Source organism: Desmodus rotundus, chromosome 12 (assembly GCF_022682495.2).
Source record: "Desmodus rotundus isolate HL8 chromosome 12, HLdesRot8A.1, whole genome shotgun sequence".
NCBI lineage: Eukaryota > Metazoa > Chordata > Mammalia > Chiroptera > Phyllostomidae > Desmodus > Desmodus rotundus.
The window spans coordinates 45,554,804-45,570,453 of NC_071398.1; the positions used below are offsets into that span (position 1 = coordinate 45,554,804).

The following is a 15,650-nucleotide window of genomic DNA, read 5'->3' on the forward strand; positions in this document are numbered from 1 at the left end:
ATGGAACGCGAAACCTTGGCAGATTGAGACGATGCTCTGACCTACCCAGCCCCCCGTCAGGGCTTATTTATATCTATTGAAAACCACGAATGCATATGACGTACACAGTTCAAGTCCAATACCTCTCATTTGCTCCCTTGCCATATTTACACCCCCTTTCTCTGTCAGTGAGAAATCTGACGTCCATCTTCCTTAAATTACTTATTCGATTAATTCCCCCGTGTGTTCCCCATTCTCCTCCTCGGCCTCCACCCAAACCCTCGCCACCCAGCGTGGGTTTTCACTCCCTGAGCCAGTGGCCCCTCTCCCAGCACTAATGCCCCACCACTTGGGAGTGTCCCTTTGTGCTGAGCTGCCTATGAGCGGATGCCCTCCTCACCACGCTAAGGTCCCGACACCCCATTCTGGGCCCCTGTCCCCACCCCCACCTGAAGCTGGCCTTGCCTTCCCCACGCAAGGCCTCCAGGACTGTGTTGTTTGGTAAGAAAAGGAAAGGGAAGGGGAAGGATGTGTGATTCCATTTCATGCACTTAAATGAAACGTATCGGTGTTTCATGGCTTTTGGATTCTGAGTTCAAAGGTTTTTCTCCACGTGCAGATTGCAAAGGAACTTTCGACGCTTATGTCTCGTTCTTCTGTGGTGTCGTATTTTACCCTGAAGTCTTTGATCCACTTGGAGTTTATTCAGATTATTTTTTTCCATTCCGTCCTTCTAGTGAGTTGATGGGGTTTTCTTTGTTTCCTCGTTTTTGTATTTATTCTTTTTATCAAAGTTATATATGCACACAGCAAAGTCACAAAGGGCTGCGTGTTCAGTTTAAACTTCCACATCCTGTCTCAGAGGCAATCGATTCCTGTATTAGTCACAGAGGCAAATAAACTCTGAGATATCAGTGGTTTAAACTACTGATTTTTATTTCTCCTTCATGTAAAGTCTAATTGGCAGAGAAAACTCAATGTGCAGAGATATGTAGATCAGTTGCCTCTCACACACCCCCTACTGGGGACCTGGCCACAACCCAGGCACGTGCCCTGACTGACAATCAACAGGTGACCCTTTGGTTCACAGGCCAGCACTCAGTCCACTGAGCCTCACCAGCCAGGGCTCATTGGTTGATTCTTGTATGTGCTCTGACCAGGGATTCAACCCACAACCTTGGCATACGTGGACGGCGTGCTAACCAACTCAGCTACCCAGCCAGGGCTTTTTAAAATTCATTAAAAAAAAAAAGATTTTAACCTGGCTGGTGTAGTTCAGTGGATTGAGCACAGGCTGTGAATTAAAGGGTTGCTGGTTTGATTCCCAGTCAGGGCACATGCCTGGGTTGCAGGCCAGGTCCCCAGTAGGGGGCCCGTGAGGGGCAACCACACATCCATGTTTCTCTCCCTCTTTTCCTCCCTCCCTCCCCCTCTTCTCTAAAAATATAAATAAAGAATATTAAGAAAATATTCTTTAAAAATATAAAGAATTTATATTTTTAGAGAAGAGGGGGAGGGAGGGAGAAAAAGAGGGAGAGAAACATCAATGTGTGAGAGAAACATCGATTGGTTGCCTCTTGCACGCCCCCAACCAGGCACCTGGTTCGCAACCCAGGTGTGTGCCGTGACCGGTAATGGAACCTGTAACTTTTGGTTTGCAGGAACACCCAATCCACTGAGCCACACCAGTCAGGGCTAAAGTTGATTTTTAAATAATCAGCACCACAGCCTTGGCCGAGTGGCTCAGTGGTTGGAGCTTTGTCCCATAACCAAAATGTTGCAGGTTGGATCTGATCGCCTGGTTGCATATGATCCCCTGTCCCCGCGAGTATGGGAGGCAACCAATCAATGTTCCTCTCTCCCTCCTCTCTCTCTAAAAGCAATGAATGTCCTCAGGTTAGGTTTTTTTTTTTTAATCAGCATCACACCAGAATGGGAAGACAAAATAAAAACACGAAGCACACACACACACCCCTAACTAAACTAAAAATAAAAACCGAAAGGGAAACACCAAGGGCTGGCCAGCGTCCAAAGCCCTCCAGCACAGGTGGGGGGGGTGAATCAATTAATATGACAACTGTGTATCTGCTGATCAATATATGCTAAAGCTCCGCATGCTGATAGCTTTCGTCCTGAAAGCCTCAGTTGGAACTGGCCCTGTGATTTATAATAAGAAATATATTTGGCACAGTGCTCCAAAAGCCCTCACAATTTCCCAAGTGATAAGAGTGATTTAATTCCCTCTCTGAGGTCCGAAGCAAACCCAACGGTTCCTGGGCGGGGGCGGGGGCGGGGGCGGGGGCGGGGGCGGGGGTGGGTGTTTGTGGGGATAGTTGGTTCACCTGAGACAGGCACCTGGAAGCTAGGCCCATTCCTTCTGAGTGTGTGCCTTGGCCACGCCCCCAACTTTGGGTGTGTGGGGTTTTGGCGCCCCCTGATGGTCCAGAGCCTCCCTGGCCTTGCTGTCCCGACAAAGTGACCGCAGGATTGTCCTATTTAACCCTCCCAACAAGCCCGTGAGCGGCGCTATTATTATCTCCATTTTATGGAGGCCCGGAAAACTGAGGCCCAGAGACGGAGTCGCTTTGCCTAAATCCACTCAGCTACACGACGGAACAGACAGGTCCTTAACAGATATATGATCTGCGAATAATTTTTTTCTTCTTAAAGAGGTCCCTTTAACTTTCCTCGTGGTACTTGGCTGGTGGTGATGAACTCCTTTAGTTCTTTTCCGGGAGCCTCAATTTAATCTAATTGTCCATTACTTTTCCTTATAACAAGGAAGATATGTACATATGTACATACTTTTTATTATCGCCACTATTTTTATATGCTACGTGTTCCTGTATAGAACATATAATTGATTTTATTAATATTCTTTTTTATTTGTTTAAAGATTGTTTTTTTAAAGGATAAAAGACACTTTTATTATAAAAATTCAAATATGCTTCATATGAAAGCTGTCCATTTATTAAGCAACCACAATTCCAAGCAGAACACAAAACATCAGAACACCTGTTCAGACTCCTTTAGAGCATAAATGCCTCCTATTCTGTCGCACTCATGTTTGAGTGACGCTGACATCCGAATGCCACTGCCATATAATCCCCAGGACTTCAAGACTTGCTCAAAAAACAAATCTCTGATCCCCAGAAGTAGGTCGTGCAGGTTAATGCAGAAATCAACTGGTAAAGTTCCTCTGTCAACTGTTATAGCTAATGTCCTCTCCCTCTGAAACCACCACTCCCTCCTCTTCCTCCTCTGAAGTCTCCACCTCTTCCTCCTCCTCTTCCACCTCTAAAGCCACCGCCTCTACCACCTCTGCCTCCTCCTCCTCCTCGACCACCTCTGCCACCGCCTCTTGGAGGTCCCTTCTCACCTGGAGGTTGAGGTAAAAACCTCTGCAGTGGCAACAGCTTATATGGGTCTATATAAAACTTCTGTAGTTTTTTAAAGGATGATGCCTTCATGTTTTCTGACAGTTTAACTGAAAAATAAAAATCTCTAAGTTGTCCAAATATTTCATCCACTTTTCCAATTTGTTCTTTGTTTTCTAAATAAACCGGAGCATTGAAATAAGGCACCTTATTTTCACCTGTGGTACATTTACAAACGATGTCATCTTCACAGGGATGCAGGAACTCTCCTAATACAGACCCACGTGCGCGGCGGGCCGCTAAAGATTGTTTTAATTTTACTTTTAGAGAGAGGGGAGTGGAGAAAGAGAAGGAGAAAATCATCCGTGTGTGGTCGCCTCTCGCACACCCCCTACTGGGGACCTGGCCTGCAATCCAGGCACGTGCCCTGACCTGGAATCAAATTGCCAACCCTTGGGTTTGTGGGAGATGCCCAAGCCACTGAGCCACACCAGTCAGGGCTTATTTATATTCCTGATTAGACCATTAACTTAGAATTGGTATTTAGCACTCACAGTTAGACTAATCTGTGTGTGTTTTTTGGTGGGGGGAGGGACTCATTATGAATTAGTGTTTTTTTAGAAACCAACAAAAATGATCATATCCAAATGCAGTACTGTTGGACATGGTGAGTGCAATTAAAGCTTTTATATTCAGAAAATCAAATATCTAAAGTGGTTTTAGTATATGAATCCAAAAATATTTTTGTAAATTTTTCAGAATTCCGATTACTAGATTAAATGTAAACTCACATTTTAGTTCTCTCCACTTAGTGTATATTAGCTATTTTCAAATGAAGAACATCCTTATGCATGAAGAGGACTTAAAATATTTTGAAGAAAACCAATTTTCTGAAACCATTAAGTCCCCTACCTATTATATAATTAAATACATCCAATCTTTACAGATATTCATTTTCTCACAGAATTGGACAACTTTTTGAATAAAGCTAGAAAATCATAAGGCAAATTCAATTGTCAAAAATAAGAGCAATATTATAACGCCAGTCTTTGTTCTAAGCATCTAACATGGAATAACCCATTTAATCCTGTTTGGCCTTAATGGATGAGTACTACTATCCTCATTTTAAAAAATGAGAAAACAGCCTAGGCTGGTGTGGCTCAGTGGATTAAACGCCAGCCAGCAAAGTAAAGGGTTTCCAGTTCGATTCCCAGTCAGGGTACATGCCTGGGTTTCAGGCCACGTCCCCAGTAGGAGGCGCTCAGGAGGCAATTACACATTGATGTTTCTCTCCCTCTCTCTCCCTCCCTTCCCCTATAAAGTCTTGTTTAAAAAAATGAGAAAGCAGCGCAGTTAGGTTAGAGTGTCGTCCCCATATGCCAAGGTTGTAGGTTCAATCCTTGTCAGGGCACATAAAAAATTAACCAATGAGCCCATAAACAAGTGAAATGATAAATCAATACTTTTCTCTCTCTGAAATCAATGAATTTTTTTTTAATGAGAAAACTGAGGCTAAGGGAGGTAACCTCACTTCCCTTCCCCAAGGTCACAGTTATTAGGAAATTCTTTTTAAAAAGAATTGCTCTCTAAAAAGTGTTATCTGAAATGTGAATATATATACCCCAAAATTCCTTCCTTCACCATAGGGGTGGCCCCGTGACTTCATGTGCAGTGGGACTGTCCCCAGGGTGGGGAAGAAGGGGAGTCGCAGGTTAGCAGGGGAAGAAGCCAAGCCCAGTTCATGAGGAAGCGGAAGAATCTCCCACATCAGAGAAACCGCCAGGGCGTTGAGAGCGAGGACTGAAGGTGAACGGGCAGAGGACCGCGACTCCCGGATAGAACCCTAGAGTCCCTGAGTTGCTGCATCACTGCAGATGACAGCTAATGTCTTGTTTTTTGGTATTTTATTTCAAAATTGCAGCAAAAAGAGGGAAAAAAAAATCAAGGGCAGCACTTAGGAGATCCAGCCTGAGAAAAGAACAGAGAGGTGCGGAGTCGGGGCCAAGGAGTTTACTTGACCCCTCAACACGCAGAGCAGCGGGGAATCCCAATCCCCCAGGCCTGAGACGGAGCTAGGGGCCCAGACGCCTGGGTCCGGCCCTTATGGCTTTGGGAGTGTAGCGACCACGAGGGGGCGCGAGAGACCCAGGCGTCGGGCCCCCTCCCGGCCTTTTAATTATTGCACTTCAGGACAACCATTGGTGGGGAGGTGATGATGAACCGGCTAGGATTAGATGCTACAGGCCAGTGGATCCTCGCGGTGGCCAGGCACGGTCTGCAGCAGCGTCACACGGGCAGCATCCACTCGTGGGCTTTTCCTCCATACTGCAGGGCAAGGGAAACAGAGCGAGAGAGGGCAGTCACACTGCAATTCCCAGCAGGCCCTGGGGCATCCCAGGCTGAGTGCGGGCAGAGTTGCACCCCAGGCCCTCCTTAGGAGATGCAGTCTGCTCCCCAGAAGGCCGCCCGCGATCGTGCGGAGGCGGGGCGGGGGCGGGGGTGGCGGGGTTTGGGAATCATTGCCAGGACCGCGCAGAGGCTTCGGGGAGATGTAGTTCTGCAAAGGAGTTATTCTAAGCCCCCAAAGGCTCTTGGAAAAAACCAGTGGAGAAACCCCGGGTAGTTGAGAGAAGAGAAGTTGTAAGTCTCGATGCTTTTACAGAGTTTACAGAAGCTCTAGAGCAAGTGCCAGGAGTTGAGCCCAGGGGTTCACCGGAAAGATATCTTGGCTCAGACGAATGGAAATAACTTCCAGAGGCTTATGAGAGGAAACAGCCCTGGGTCTAGAGGCTTGTAGCAGAGATTTCTCAGGCCAGAGGGATAGCCCAGGGCTCCGGGGGAATCCATGGGGAGTGGACCTTCGTGGCCAGAGGCCGACTTGAAGTCCCACAGGCTGGTGGGAAGGGGGTTTCTCCCACCAGAAGGACACTGGGGGTCCGCAGGGGTTCAGGGAAAGGGATTTCTCAAGCTAGGGCTACCAGGCTGCCAGGAAAGGGACACTGAGCCCCAAGGGGTGTTCTAGGCTACAGAAGATCAAGGCAAGCCAACTCAGGCAGGGGCCCCGAGACGGATGGGAGTGTCTTATCCTCTGGTGGGACTACTGAGGGAGGGGTGGGCTCTCAGCCCAGAGGCTCATGGGACGTGAACTTCTCTGGGGAACCAGCAACCAGCCCATCTCCCAGAGACTGCACCTCACCTGGATGGCCTTCAGCTCCTTGTGGAAGCGGAGGATGAGCTCAGGCCCATTTTCCATGGTGGGGATGTGGAAGTCCTGGGGAAGAAGGCGCGGTGAGGCATGGGATCCTGTCCTGTCTTCTCTCCCGTCTCCAGGTGCAGCGCCACCTCACCTTGCCTTGGTACAGGATTCGATTCACGGGGCAGACCTGGCAAGCGGTGCCGGAGCCAAAGACTTCGAGAACCCGGCCCTCGTCCAGTGCTCGCAGAAAGTCCTTCATGGTGATCTTACCCTCTACCACCCGGAACTCACGCTGCAGGGCGAGGCGCGGGCTTGTTAGCCCGGGGCGCTGCCCTGCTGTGGACACCTGCCTCTCCCGCCTTGAGGTTGGTGAGAAAGACAGAGACCCAAGGGGTGGGGGACAGACACCCAGAGAGAGGGGGACAGAGACAAGCCAGTGTACCCCAGCTCCCACCTCAGCCCCCGATACACTGGCCCCCAACACAGCAGGACCCCATCACGCCCTCACCCAGGTCCGAGCCATGTCCAGCAGACTCTGTCTGACCACCCCAGGCAAGATGATACCGTCCAGTGCAGGGGTCACCAGTTCCAGCGCTGGGTTGGGTGTAAGGGATGGGGGTGTCACTCACACCCTCATGCACCACCTCCCATCCTCTTAGGGGGCCAGCCCACGCCAATCCCTGAGCGCTGCAATCTGCGAGGAATTAGGACACCACCCACTTCCACCAGGGTGTGGGCAGGAGCGCAGGCGGGCGTGCGGGTGGGCTCACCCCCATCCTTGTGGGTCCAGTAGACGAAGATGTTCATGGTGCCCACCTCGGTCAGCTGGTGGTCGGGCCCGTACAGCCAGAGGACCTGTTCACAGCCCTTATTTTTCGCCTCCTGCTGCACAAACACTGTGGGCCCGTAGTTCCTGGCGAAGGACAACATGGCGGACGAGGGCAAGCAAACCCCCGCATGGCCCCAGATGGGTCCTTCTACACCGGGACTGACCCTGCTCCTCCCAGGGCCCCCAGCCACTCCGGAACCAGGTCACAGCCCCTCAGTCTGGAGTTCAGGGTCTGGCCTGTACCAGACTCAGCTCCTTCCCTGACCACATCCGTGACTCGGCCCTGCCCCCCAGCCCCCACACCTGTGGCCCCCAGGATGAGAAACTGTTTACCACCTTTGTACCCAGGAAATCATCTCCTTCCCACCCTTAAGACTGGCTCCTCTGTGAAGACTCTGGAAATGTCCCGTCACCTCCATCAGGGCACATGCTGCCCTGGACACTGGTGCTCCCCCCTGCCCGGGAGCCCCTGGAGGGCAGGGGCCAGACCTGACTCATCTGGACCTGGCTTCATGCAGCGCGGACCTGGCCCCCAGGACACCCCATGAGATGTGTGTTGGAAAGGACCTGAATGAACTCCCGGCTGTGACCACACTTGCCACCCCACTCTCTGCCCTGATCACTAACCAGGAGCCCCTCCCTGCTGCCCTGAACCACGGCTGCTGGTGAGAGTGACTTTCACAGAAAGCGCTTACACAGGGCACCAGAGGCCCAAGGGCCTAGGAGAGCTGGGGAGGGGGAGGGGGCCGAGCCTGTGTGTTCAGGGGAGGCTACCCAAGGTGAGACGGACGAACTAAGTGTAAACCTTATTTCCGGAAGCTTCCCAAGGGACCAATACTGGCTTTGCCATACTGACCTCCACCCAACCCCGCCCCCCACGCTGCACATCCCACATGCACTCGCATTCACCACCACGCCGCTAATGACCTCACATTCCAATTTGTGGGCGGAGCTGTCCCCAATCATGTGAATCAGGACAGGGAGGGCAAGGGACATCCAAGACACAGCCCAGAGCGCGGCACTACACCCCGGTCTTGGGCGTCCAGTGGCGTGGGGGCGAGACTACTTACCCCCCTAGCTTGCAGTCTCCGACCCCACCCACCCAGGCGCGGACGAAGGCTGGGTCAGCCAGGAGGGAGACAGGGTTCAGAGCGTCTCCCGGGAAGTAGGAGCCCACGGGGCTGAGAATGACCAACAGGAGGGCTCGCGTGGATCTGGCGACCCCTAGCGAGGGCTGCGATGGGCGGAAGGGGGCATCAGGATCCCAGTTCAGGCCTCACGCCCCACCCCTGACCCAGGAGTCCAGGTCCCCAGCCCTGCCCTTTAGGATTCCCCCACCCCAGTCCGGTTCCCTAGCCCCACCGCCTCCTCGCACTGAGAGTCGGACCCACCTCGTTCCCAATGAAGAAAGGGCGCACGTAGAGGCTGGCGCCGGGGCTGTCTGGAACCCAGTCCTTGTCCACCTCCACGAGCCGGCGGATGCACTCCAGTAACTCGGCCTTGTCGAAACTCTGCAAGGGATTTGGACGCATCAGGGGGGACTCTCGCTGCACCCCTCGCCCTCCCCGACCAGGGTGGCCAGGGCCCCTCACCGGCAGGCACAGGCGCAGCGCGGAGCGCAGCATGCGGTCCATGTTGAGCCAGGGCCGGAAGAGGCGCACCTGCTGGTCGCTGCCTCTGAACGCCTTCATGCCCTCGAAGAGCTGCGGGGGTCACCGCCGACAGTCAGGGAGAGACAGTGAGAGACAGCGAGACGCAGACTGATGCCCAGGCATAAGGACGCAGACGCACAGACGCGGCTGGGGGGTGGGGCGACGGAGCCGCTGAACACACGGAGGGAGAGGGAGAGAGAGAAGAGACCCAGAGAGACAAGATACAGAGATGATCAAAAAAGCAAAGGACAGAGACTAGAGAAAGCAGAAGAGCGCCACCCAGAGATGGAGGGGCGGAGAGAACTTACTGCTTAAGGTGTCTCTTTCTCAGGACTGCTGGTGGTGTGGGAGTTATGTTTTTAAAGAGTCCTTGTGTTGCCCTGGCTGGTGTGGCCCTTTGGCTCACTGGCCGGCACTCAATCCACTGAGCCACACCAGCCAGGGCTCCTGGCGCCTTTGACAAGGTCCCAGCCCCTGCGCTCCTCTGCGGCTCCGAGGATACCCTCGGCCTCATGCACCGCACCAGTCCCACAATCCCCCCAAATAGGCTGGGCTCTTCTTTGTGCTGTCCTGTACTGGCTGTCCCCTCTCTCTCTGACACCCTATGTCCCCCTCTTTGCCCAGACAGACCCCACTTTCTTTCAAGGTATTGGTAGAACTGGGTTCCTCTCCTGGCCCCCCACGATGCCTCAGCTGCCATCATCAGAGTTCAGATCACACTGGCTTGTAACCAAAACATGTGGTTTTCAGGCAAGGGAACTGGATCTGCTAATTTCGGGGACCCTGGGGATCCCAGCACACGGCCCGGAATGTGAGAAACCTCTGAAGATAGATGGTGTGTACACGGCAGGAGGAAACACACAAAAAGCAGACCCAGGGTGGGGGACCCGGCCACAGACAGAACAAGAGGGAGGAGATGCAGAGAGAAACGGGCAGAGGCGGCTGTCAGCTGTGCCACCTGCAGTGAGTAGTGAAGAGCGGAGCAGGCCGGGTGCAGCGAGAGGTTCTGGAAGGGCTGGATTCGGGGCTGGCTCCAGCCCTTGCTATCGGTCCATTCCACCATCAGCATGTGGTCGGTGAACGTCTTCCCAAACACCAGGGTATCGCCGGGTTCGGGCTTCTTATGAGGCTTCTGTGTCATTTCCAGCTGCAAGTCTGCAGCCTGAGAAAAGAAAGGGGACCTGAGTATCCTGGAATCTGGCCACCACTTCCAAACTGAAAAACTACAACTCCCATAAGTCCCTGGGGCCAAGAGACAGAGGGAAGAGGCTCCAGTGGCTTCTTCACATGCAGTTTCAACTCTTTCCCACAGCCCTAAGGCAGGCAGTTAAGACTACCTGATTGCCACCCACCTTGACCTTTGAACCCTGGGTCTTTTACAGATTCCCAAAGCCCATTCCCAGCACCCCCTTCCTTTCCCAGATCCAGCAGTTCAGGCCCCCAGCCCCTCTTCCTTGGGCCCTAAAAGTATAGTCCCTGCCTTTTACCTTGAAGCTGGATGAGGCATATCTTCTGGGACCACACAGAAGCCAAGGGACAGGGAAAAGTTTTCGGACCCAAATCTGGGGATGGGGATGGAAGAAAGATCGTGAGGCCAGGAGACAGAGAAAGCCAAAGCCCTGGCAACACCTTTGCCACTTCCTTCACTTGGGAGGTCCCTCTGACCTGTCCCAGGCCCAGAGCACTCTCAACGGCTCATACGGTCTGGCCAAGGCTTGGTTTTATAAATGCTCACCCAAGGATATGTTTTATCTATGTTAGAGACAGAGGAAGGGAGAGAGAGAAACATTGATGTGAGAGAGAAACACCGATCAGCAGATTCCTGCTTGCACCCCAACCAGGAATGGAATCCGAAACCCAGGCAACTGCCCTGACGAGAAATCGAACCTGCAACTCTTAGGTATACAAGATGATGCTCCAACCAACTGAGCCACCAGGCCAGGGCTGGCCAAGTCTTTTGCTCTATCCTGATTAGCAGGTAGCAGGAAGTGATCCTGAAGGAAGCCAAGTCCCTCCCTGTCCCTATGAGGGCCATTCCCAGAAAGTGCTGACTCAGCTCCCATTCCCTCCTCCATGCCAGACAAAGTCAAACACAGGCACCTCCCACCCCACAGAACTTTGGCCCCAGCCCTGAGACCAGTTCAGGCAGAAGACGTTGGGGGAAGGAACGCAGGTAAGTGAAGGCCTTGCTGGAGGACCCGAATTCTGATTAAGAGTTAGAAAAGTGGGGGACCTATTAGGTCATGTGCTCCCAGGACCCAAGATCTACATCCCTAGCCTCTTCCTCCTCCCTCAGACCCAGGAATTCACATTCCCAGCCCCTCCTCTCTCAGACCCGGGAGCCCAGGTCCCCAGCCCCCTGCCCTCAGACCCGGGAGCCCAGGTCTGTATTCTTCCAGGGTATCAGATCCACTGAATTCAGATTACTTGAAGCCCCCTGCCCACTGTGAACCCCAGTGACCCCAGTGCCCTTCAGATCCCAGGACAAAGGGGTAGTAGCCACACAGACCTGGGGGCCACCCGCCCCGGTCATCAATGGACACTGTCCAGATAAACACTTCTCCTGTGCTCCTGCCTGAGGCCAGCAGGGTGCCCCCTACCCAGTGTTCTGGGACCTCACAGGCCTCTTTTCCCAGCCCTGGGGGAAGACAGCTGCGTCCCCAGGACTGGGGAGACAACAGCGTAGCCTGCTCCTGCCCGTGAGCTGCGTGAGCTGACACCAACCAGCGAGAATGGATGTGAGTGGCAGCGGTGACTGGTCAGTAGGTGAGTCATGGGGGGAGGGGGGCTGAGGGGCTGCAATGTCCCAAAGTCTGGGCTGCCAAGTCCGAGGAGTAGCCCTGGATAGTGTGGGACCATGGGCTTCTGGCATGATTCGTGTTGCTCCAATACATGACCTCTAGGTGGCAATGTGTAGCCTGCATAAGCCTATGGCCTGGGAGAGGAGACAGAATACCCACAGCTGGGCAGAGACAGCCAGCGCCTGGGCAAGGGAGCAGCCTGCAGAGGGAACCAGAATGGATAAAAATAAAAGAGAGTAAGGTAGGGAAGAGCTAGAGTGAGAAAGAGAGACATGGAAATAGAAAACACGAACTGGAAAGAATAGAGGACGAGACCTAGAGATGCCAAAGTAGAAACGATCATAAGGAGAGAGGCGAAAAGAGCAACTAAGAGGGAGAGACACTCAGGGGAAGCGAGGCCGGGAGAAATCAAGGCAAGATACAGAGGGTGGAATAAAGAGAAGCCACGAGGGAGAGAACAAGGGAAAAGGCAACAGATGAAGGCTGGATGTCAGCAAGAGCACGGACGACCTGAAGAGAAACTGTCTCAGCGATGCTTAGAGACAGCGGCATCCAGGAGAAACAGAAAGGGGCAGAAAAACGCCCGCAGAACAGAGAAGGGGCCTGTCAGTGTTCAGATGAGAAATCTGCACCCGCCCCAGACAGAGTCCCTGTCAGTCTGGGAGAAACCGCCTTCTGCCTCCCAGGACATTTCTCCAGGGGCAGGGGTTTCACCTCAGCTGACACCCACCACCCGACACGCCAAGCCATAGGGATTGGGCGCCAAGGATGGTAGATGGGCTTTGGAACAAAGAGTGTAAAAGTAATGGGGATGAATTAAGAAACGAGGAAGGTTGGGGGGCGTGTGCACAGGGCAGAATCTCTACTGTCTCATTACAGACCAGGCCTGTCCCCACCACAATCCAGGCCTGTCTCCCAACGTGGCCCAGGAGTGTCCCCATCAAAGCTGGGGGTTGTTTCTGTCATCATCTAGCTAGCACTGTCTTTCACACTTCAGAACTGCCCCCCGCATCGCAGCCCAGAGAAAGTCCCCATCACTGTGCAGTCTCACCCGGGGACTGTCCCTATCACAGCTCCAAATGGTCCCAGTAAAACCTCGAAACCATCCTTGTCACAACCCAGGACTGGTCCCTTCACATGTAGAACTGTCCCATTATAACCCAGGGCTCCCCCATCACAGGCCAGAACTGTCCTGTGGTCGCCTGAGACTCTCCACAGCCCAACCTCAGACCTGTCACTGCCCACGACTGTCCCACCACAATGCCCAGGAGTGGCCCAGTCACAGCCCAGGCCTGTCTCCATTAGCCACTGAAACGACCAAAAAGTAAAAACCCGCCCTGCTCTCCATCAGGCCAGGATAAAAGACCCAGCCATAGTCAGGGGCAAAGCGAGCCGCAGGAACGCCGCTCCAAGGTTACGCTGTAGCTGTCAAGGGTTGTAATGACCTCCCCGTCTCGGAGCCCTCACTGTTTCCTTCTCCACTGAGAAACCTGGTTTTCTGCGATCATAGGCTTCCTGCACTCTGCTGGTTGACGTCACGTCAGCAGAAATGGACTGTGTCCAGTCTTGCCCGGAGCGTCTCTTGTCTCTCTGACCATGCGAACCCGCCTCGATGGCCAACCCAGGTGCGGAGCTTCATTCCCGTAGATAAGGGGTCTCGGGCACACAACTATCTTAACCTTCAGTTCCGAGAAAAAAGGGCCTGGAATCCAATTCCCAGTCCAGACCTGAGGATGCCCTCTGCGCCTGCAGCCCACCCCCTCCCCTGTAAGTACTGGGGGCCTATCCCGGAGCCTCCACAGGCTGACGACTCCCTTCTTAGTCCCCCACCCAGTCCCGTGCCTCTCCCATAACTGTCCCCTCCTCCATGTTTCCCTTCTCGGACCTCCCGTCCCGGTCTCCTTCCCGCCAACTACCACCCTCCAGCCACCACCCGCCACCGCCACCGCCCACCAAAGCTCCGCACTCCTTTCCAACGGGGCCCCCTCTCCTCCGCCACGCCTCGCAGCGGAACCCGAGTGCGGAGGAGCGGCGCCAAGACGGACCGGCTGCGCCGCGGGGTCCTCCCGGAAGTGCGCCTCCCGGCGGGGGCTCTCCAGCCCCGCGGCGCGGGGCCGCCGCGGACCCACCTGCCCCAGTGCGGCTCCGGCCATGGTCGGTGCGGCGGGGAAGTGTGCCCGCCCCAGATTAAGACGTCCGGCCCCGCCCGGTCCACGCCCCCTCGCTCTGAGCGCCCCAGGATTCCATTATTACAGGGTGCCCTGCAGGAGACGGAGCCTGCTGCGGGGCGCATGCGCTAGAACGCGCCCCCGGAATGAGAGTAAATGGAAATACTCCCTCCTCCCAGCCCCCTCCAGGGTCTGTTGCAGCCACGCTGCTGCCGTTCAAGAGCGTGCATGCGGCGTTTTCAAAGGTCCATTTTCATAGGTTCTGCCCCAGAGCGGGAGTGAGGAGAAGCAGCCCGTAATGAAACCTCCATAGTCCGCCGTTTCTGTCACTATCAGAACCAATAAGGAGAGACAAGGACTGAATCTTTATGGGCGCTTTATTCACACGTTGGCGATCTGAGAAGACGGCGGGTTATGCACCCTAAAATCCGTCTTAACATCCCATCTCAAACCAGCCTTCTTTTTTCTTTTCTTTTCTTTTCTTTTTTTTTTTGAGGAGGAGGAGGAAGGGTAGGTAAGGGGTTGCAGAAAAAAGTTTAATTGGATAAGGGTTGCAGTGGGGCAGGGGGCGGAGGGGCGGTCTTCCTAGTACTTTATCTGTTCATCAACGGTTCTTCACCTGTGTCCTGGACATGGCCTCCCTGGAACACAGTGACTTGCAGGCCCCCTGGGGCACAAAGTTTGAATTGCTTGTCAACCTCCTGGAGTCAGTAGGTCATGTATTCCAGCTCCTGGAATAACAGCTTTCCGCAAGCATTAGTCAACGCCTGCCAGCTAAGGCTCAAATCTTTAACTCTTGAGTTCCCCGATCTGTACGAGAAGAAAGGCCAGGACCTTCGCAGATCTCGATCCCTTCCTCGGTGAAAGGGGAAAAAAGTACACTCTACTTGTCGGTGGGTGCGTATCACGTACATAAAAAGAGTAAGGACTTTGGGAAAAGGCCTCTGAAGAGGGTGGCCTGCAGGGAGGAAGGGGTTGCGGGCAAAAACCCTGTTTGAATACAGTTTTTCTGTCATTTTTAAGCCATAAAAACATACACGGTTCACCACGCCTCCTTCCAGTTCTTTACATCAGTGGGGCCTGAACATTTCCAATTCCCCAACTTATCAATGAGCCCTAAGAACAGCTTCTAGAGCAAAGATTTCCTGCTTGCCCCCCTTCCTGAGGGTTTCCCCAACTTCAGAACCCCCAGAGGCAGAGTTAGCCGATCGCTCCTCAGTCACTGTGTTGCTCAAACCTTCCGTGGTCAGAGCTCCCCCAACTCCTGCGTCCAGATTATTGTGACTCCAAACGATTGTTTCTGCTGTATCCTCAAACTCAAGCCCAAAGCCACTATCCCTCCATAGTTTTACTCTGGAAAATTTTGCCCCAAATTCTGTTCCCCAGCCCTAACAGCCACAGGCCCGGGCAGTCAAATTCCAAACATTCCCCTAGCAGGGTGTCTTCCAGCTTTCATTCCTTCCCGCCTCACCGCCTCGCCAGGGGCTTGGCAGGGCGGGGGGGGGGGGGGGGGGGAGGCGGTGCCCGCAGGACTGCTGGGGCCCTGGCTGGTGTGAGTCCCCGCCTGGGAACCGCGGGTCACGAGTTGATTCCCAATTAGGGCACATGCCTGGGTTTCTGGCCAGGTTCCTGGCTGGGGCGTGCAACA

The 15,650-nt window shown here is 53.6% G+C and overlaps 1 protein-coding gene, 1 long non-coding RNA gene and 1 pseudogene across 4 annotated transcripts; 1 reads left to right on the plus strand and 2 right to left on the minus strand.

Annotated features, from left to right (window-relative positions):
- Window positions 1-2,927: 2,927 nt before the first annotated feature.
- On the minus strand, window positions 2,928-5,098 carry LOC112310081 (H/ACA ribonucleoprotein complex subunit 1 pseudogene; annotated as a pseudogene).
- A 145-nt stretch (window positions 5,099-5,243) lies between these two features.
- Window positions 5,244-14,101, minus strand: BCAT2 (branched chain amino acid transaminase 2). 2 transcript variants are annotated; one of them, XM_053915319.1, is made up of 11 exons: window positions 13,964-14,101; window positions 10,521-10,595; window positions 9,992-10,195; window positions 8,974-9,084; window positions 8,773-8,892; window positions 8,452-8,615; window positions 7,323-7,465; window positions 7,061-7,146; window positions 6,704-6,844; window positions 6,553-6,627; window positions 5,244-5,681 (listed from the first exon to the last, which is right to left on the minus strand). In XM_053915319.1, the coding sequence occupies exons 1-11, from the start codon at window positions 13,985-13,987 to the stop codon at window positions 5,643-5,645; spliced, it is 1,182 nt and encodes a 393-aa protein (XP_053771294.1). In that variant the 5' UTR covers window positions 13,988-14,101; the 3' UTR covers window positions 5,244-5,642. The 2 variants fall into 2 exon arrangements, with proteins under 2 accessions (XP_053771294.1, XP_053771293.1); XM_053915318.1 differs by having other exon boundaries at window positions 13,880-14,083.
- Window positions 11,085-13,885, plus strand: LOC112310189 (uncharacterized). Of its 2 annotated transcripts, XR_006656322.3 has the most exons (4): window positions 11,085-11,206; window positions 11,670-11,799; window positions 13,345-13,601; window positions 13,761-13,885. It is a non-coding gene; the product is annotated as an uncharacterized lncRNA (long non-coding RNA). The 2 variants fall into 2 exon arrangements; XR_002975354.4 differs by having other exon boundaries at window positions 11,087-11,206; window positions 13,345-13,885.
- Window positions 14,102-15,650: the final 1,549 nt, after the last annotated feature.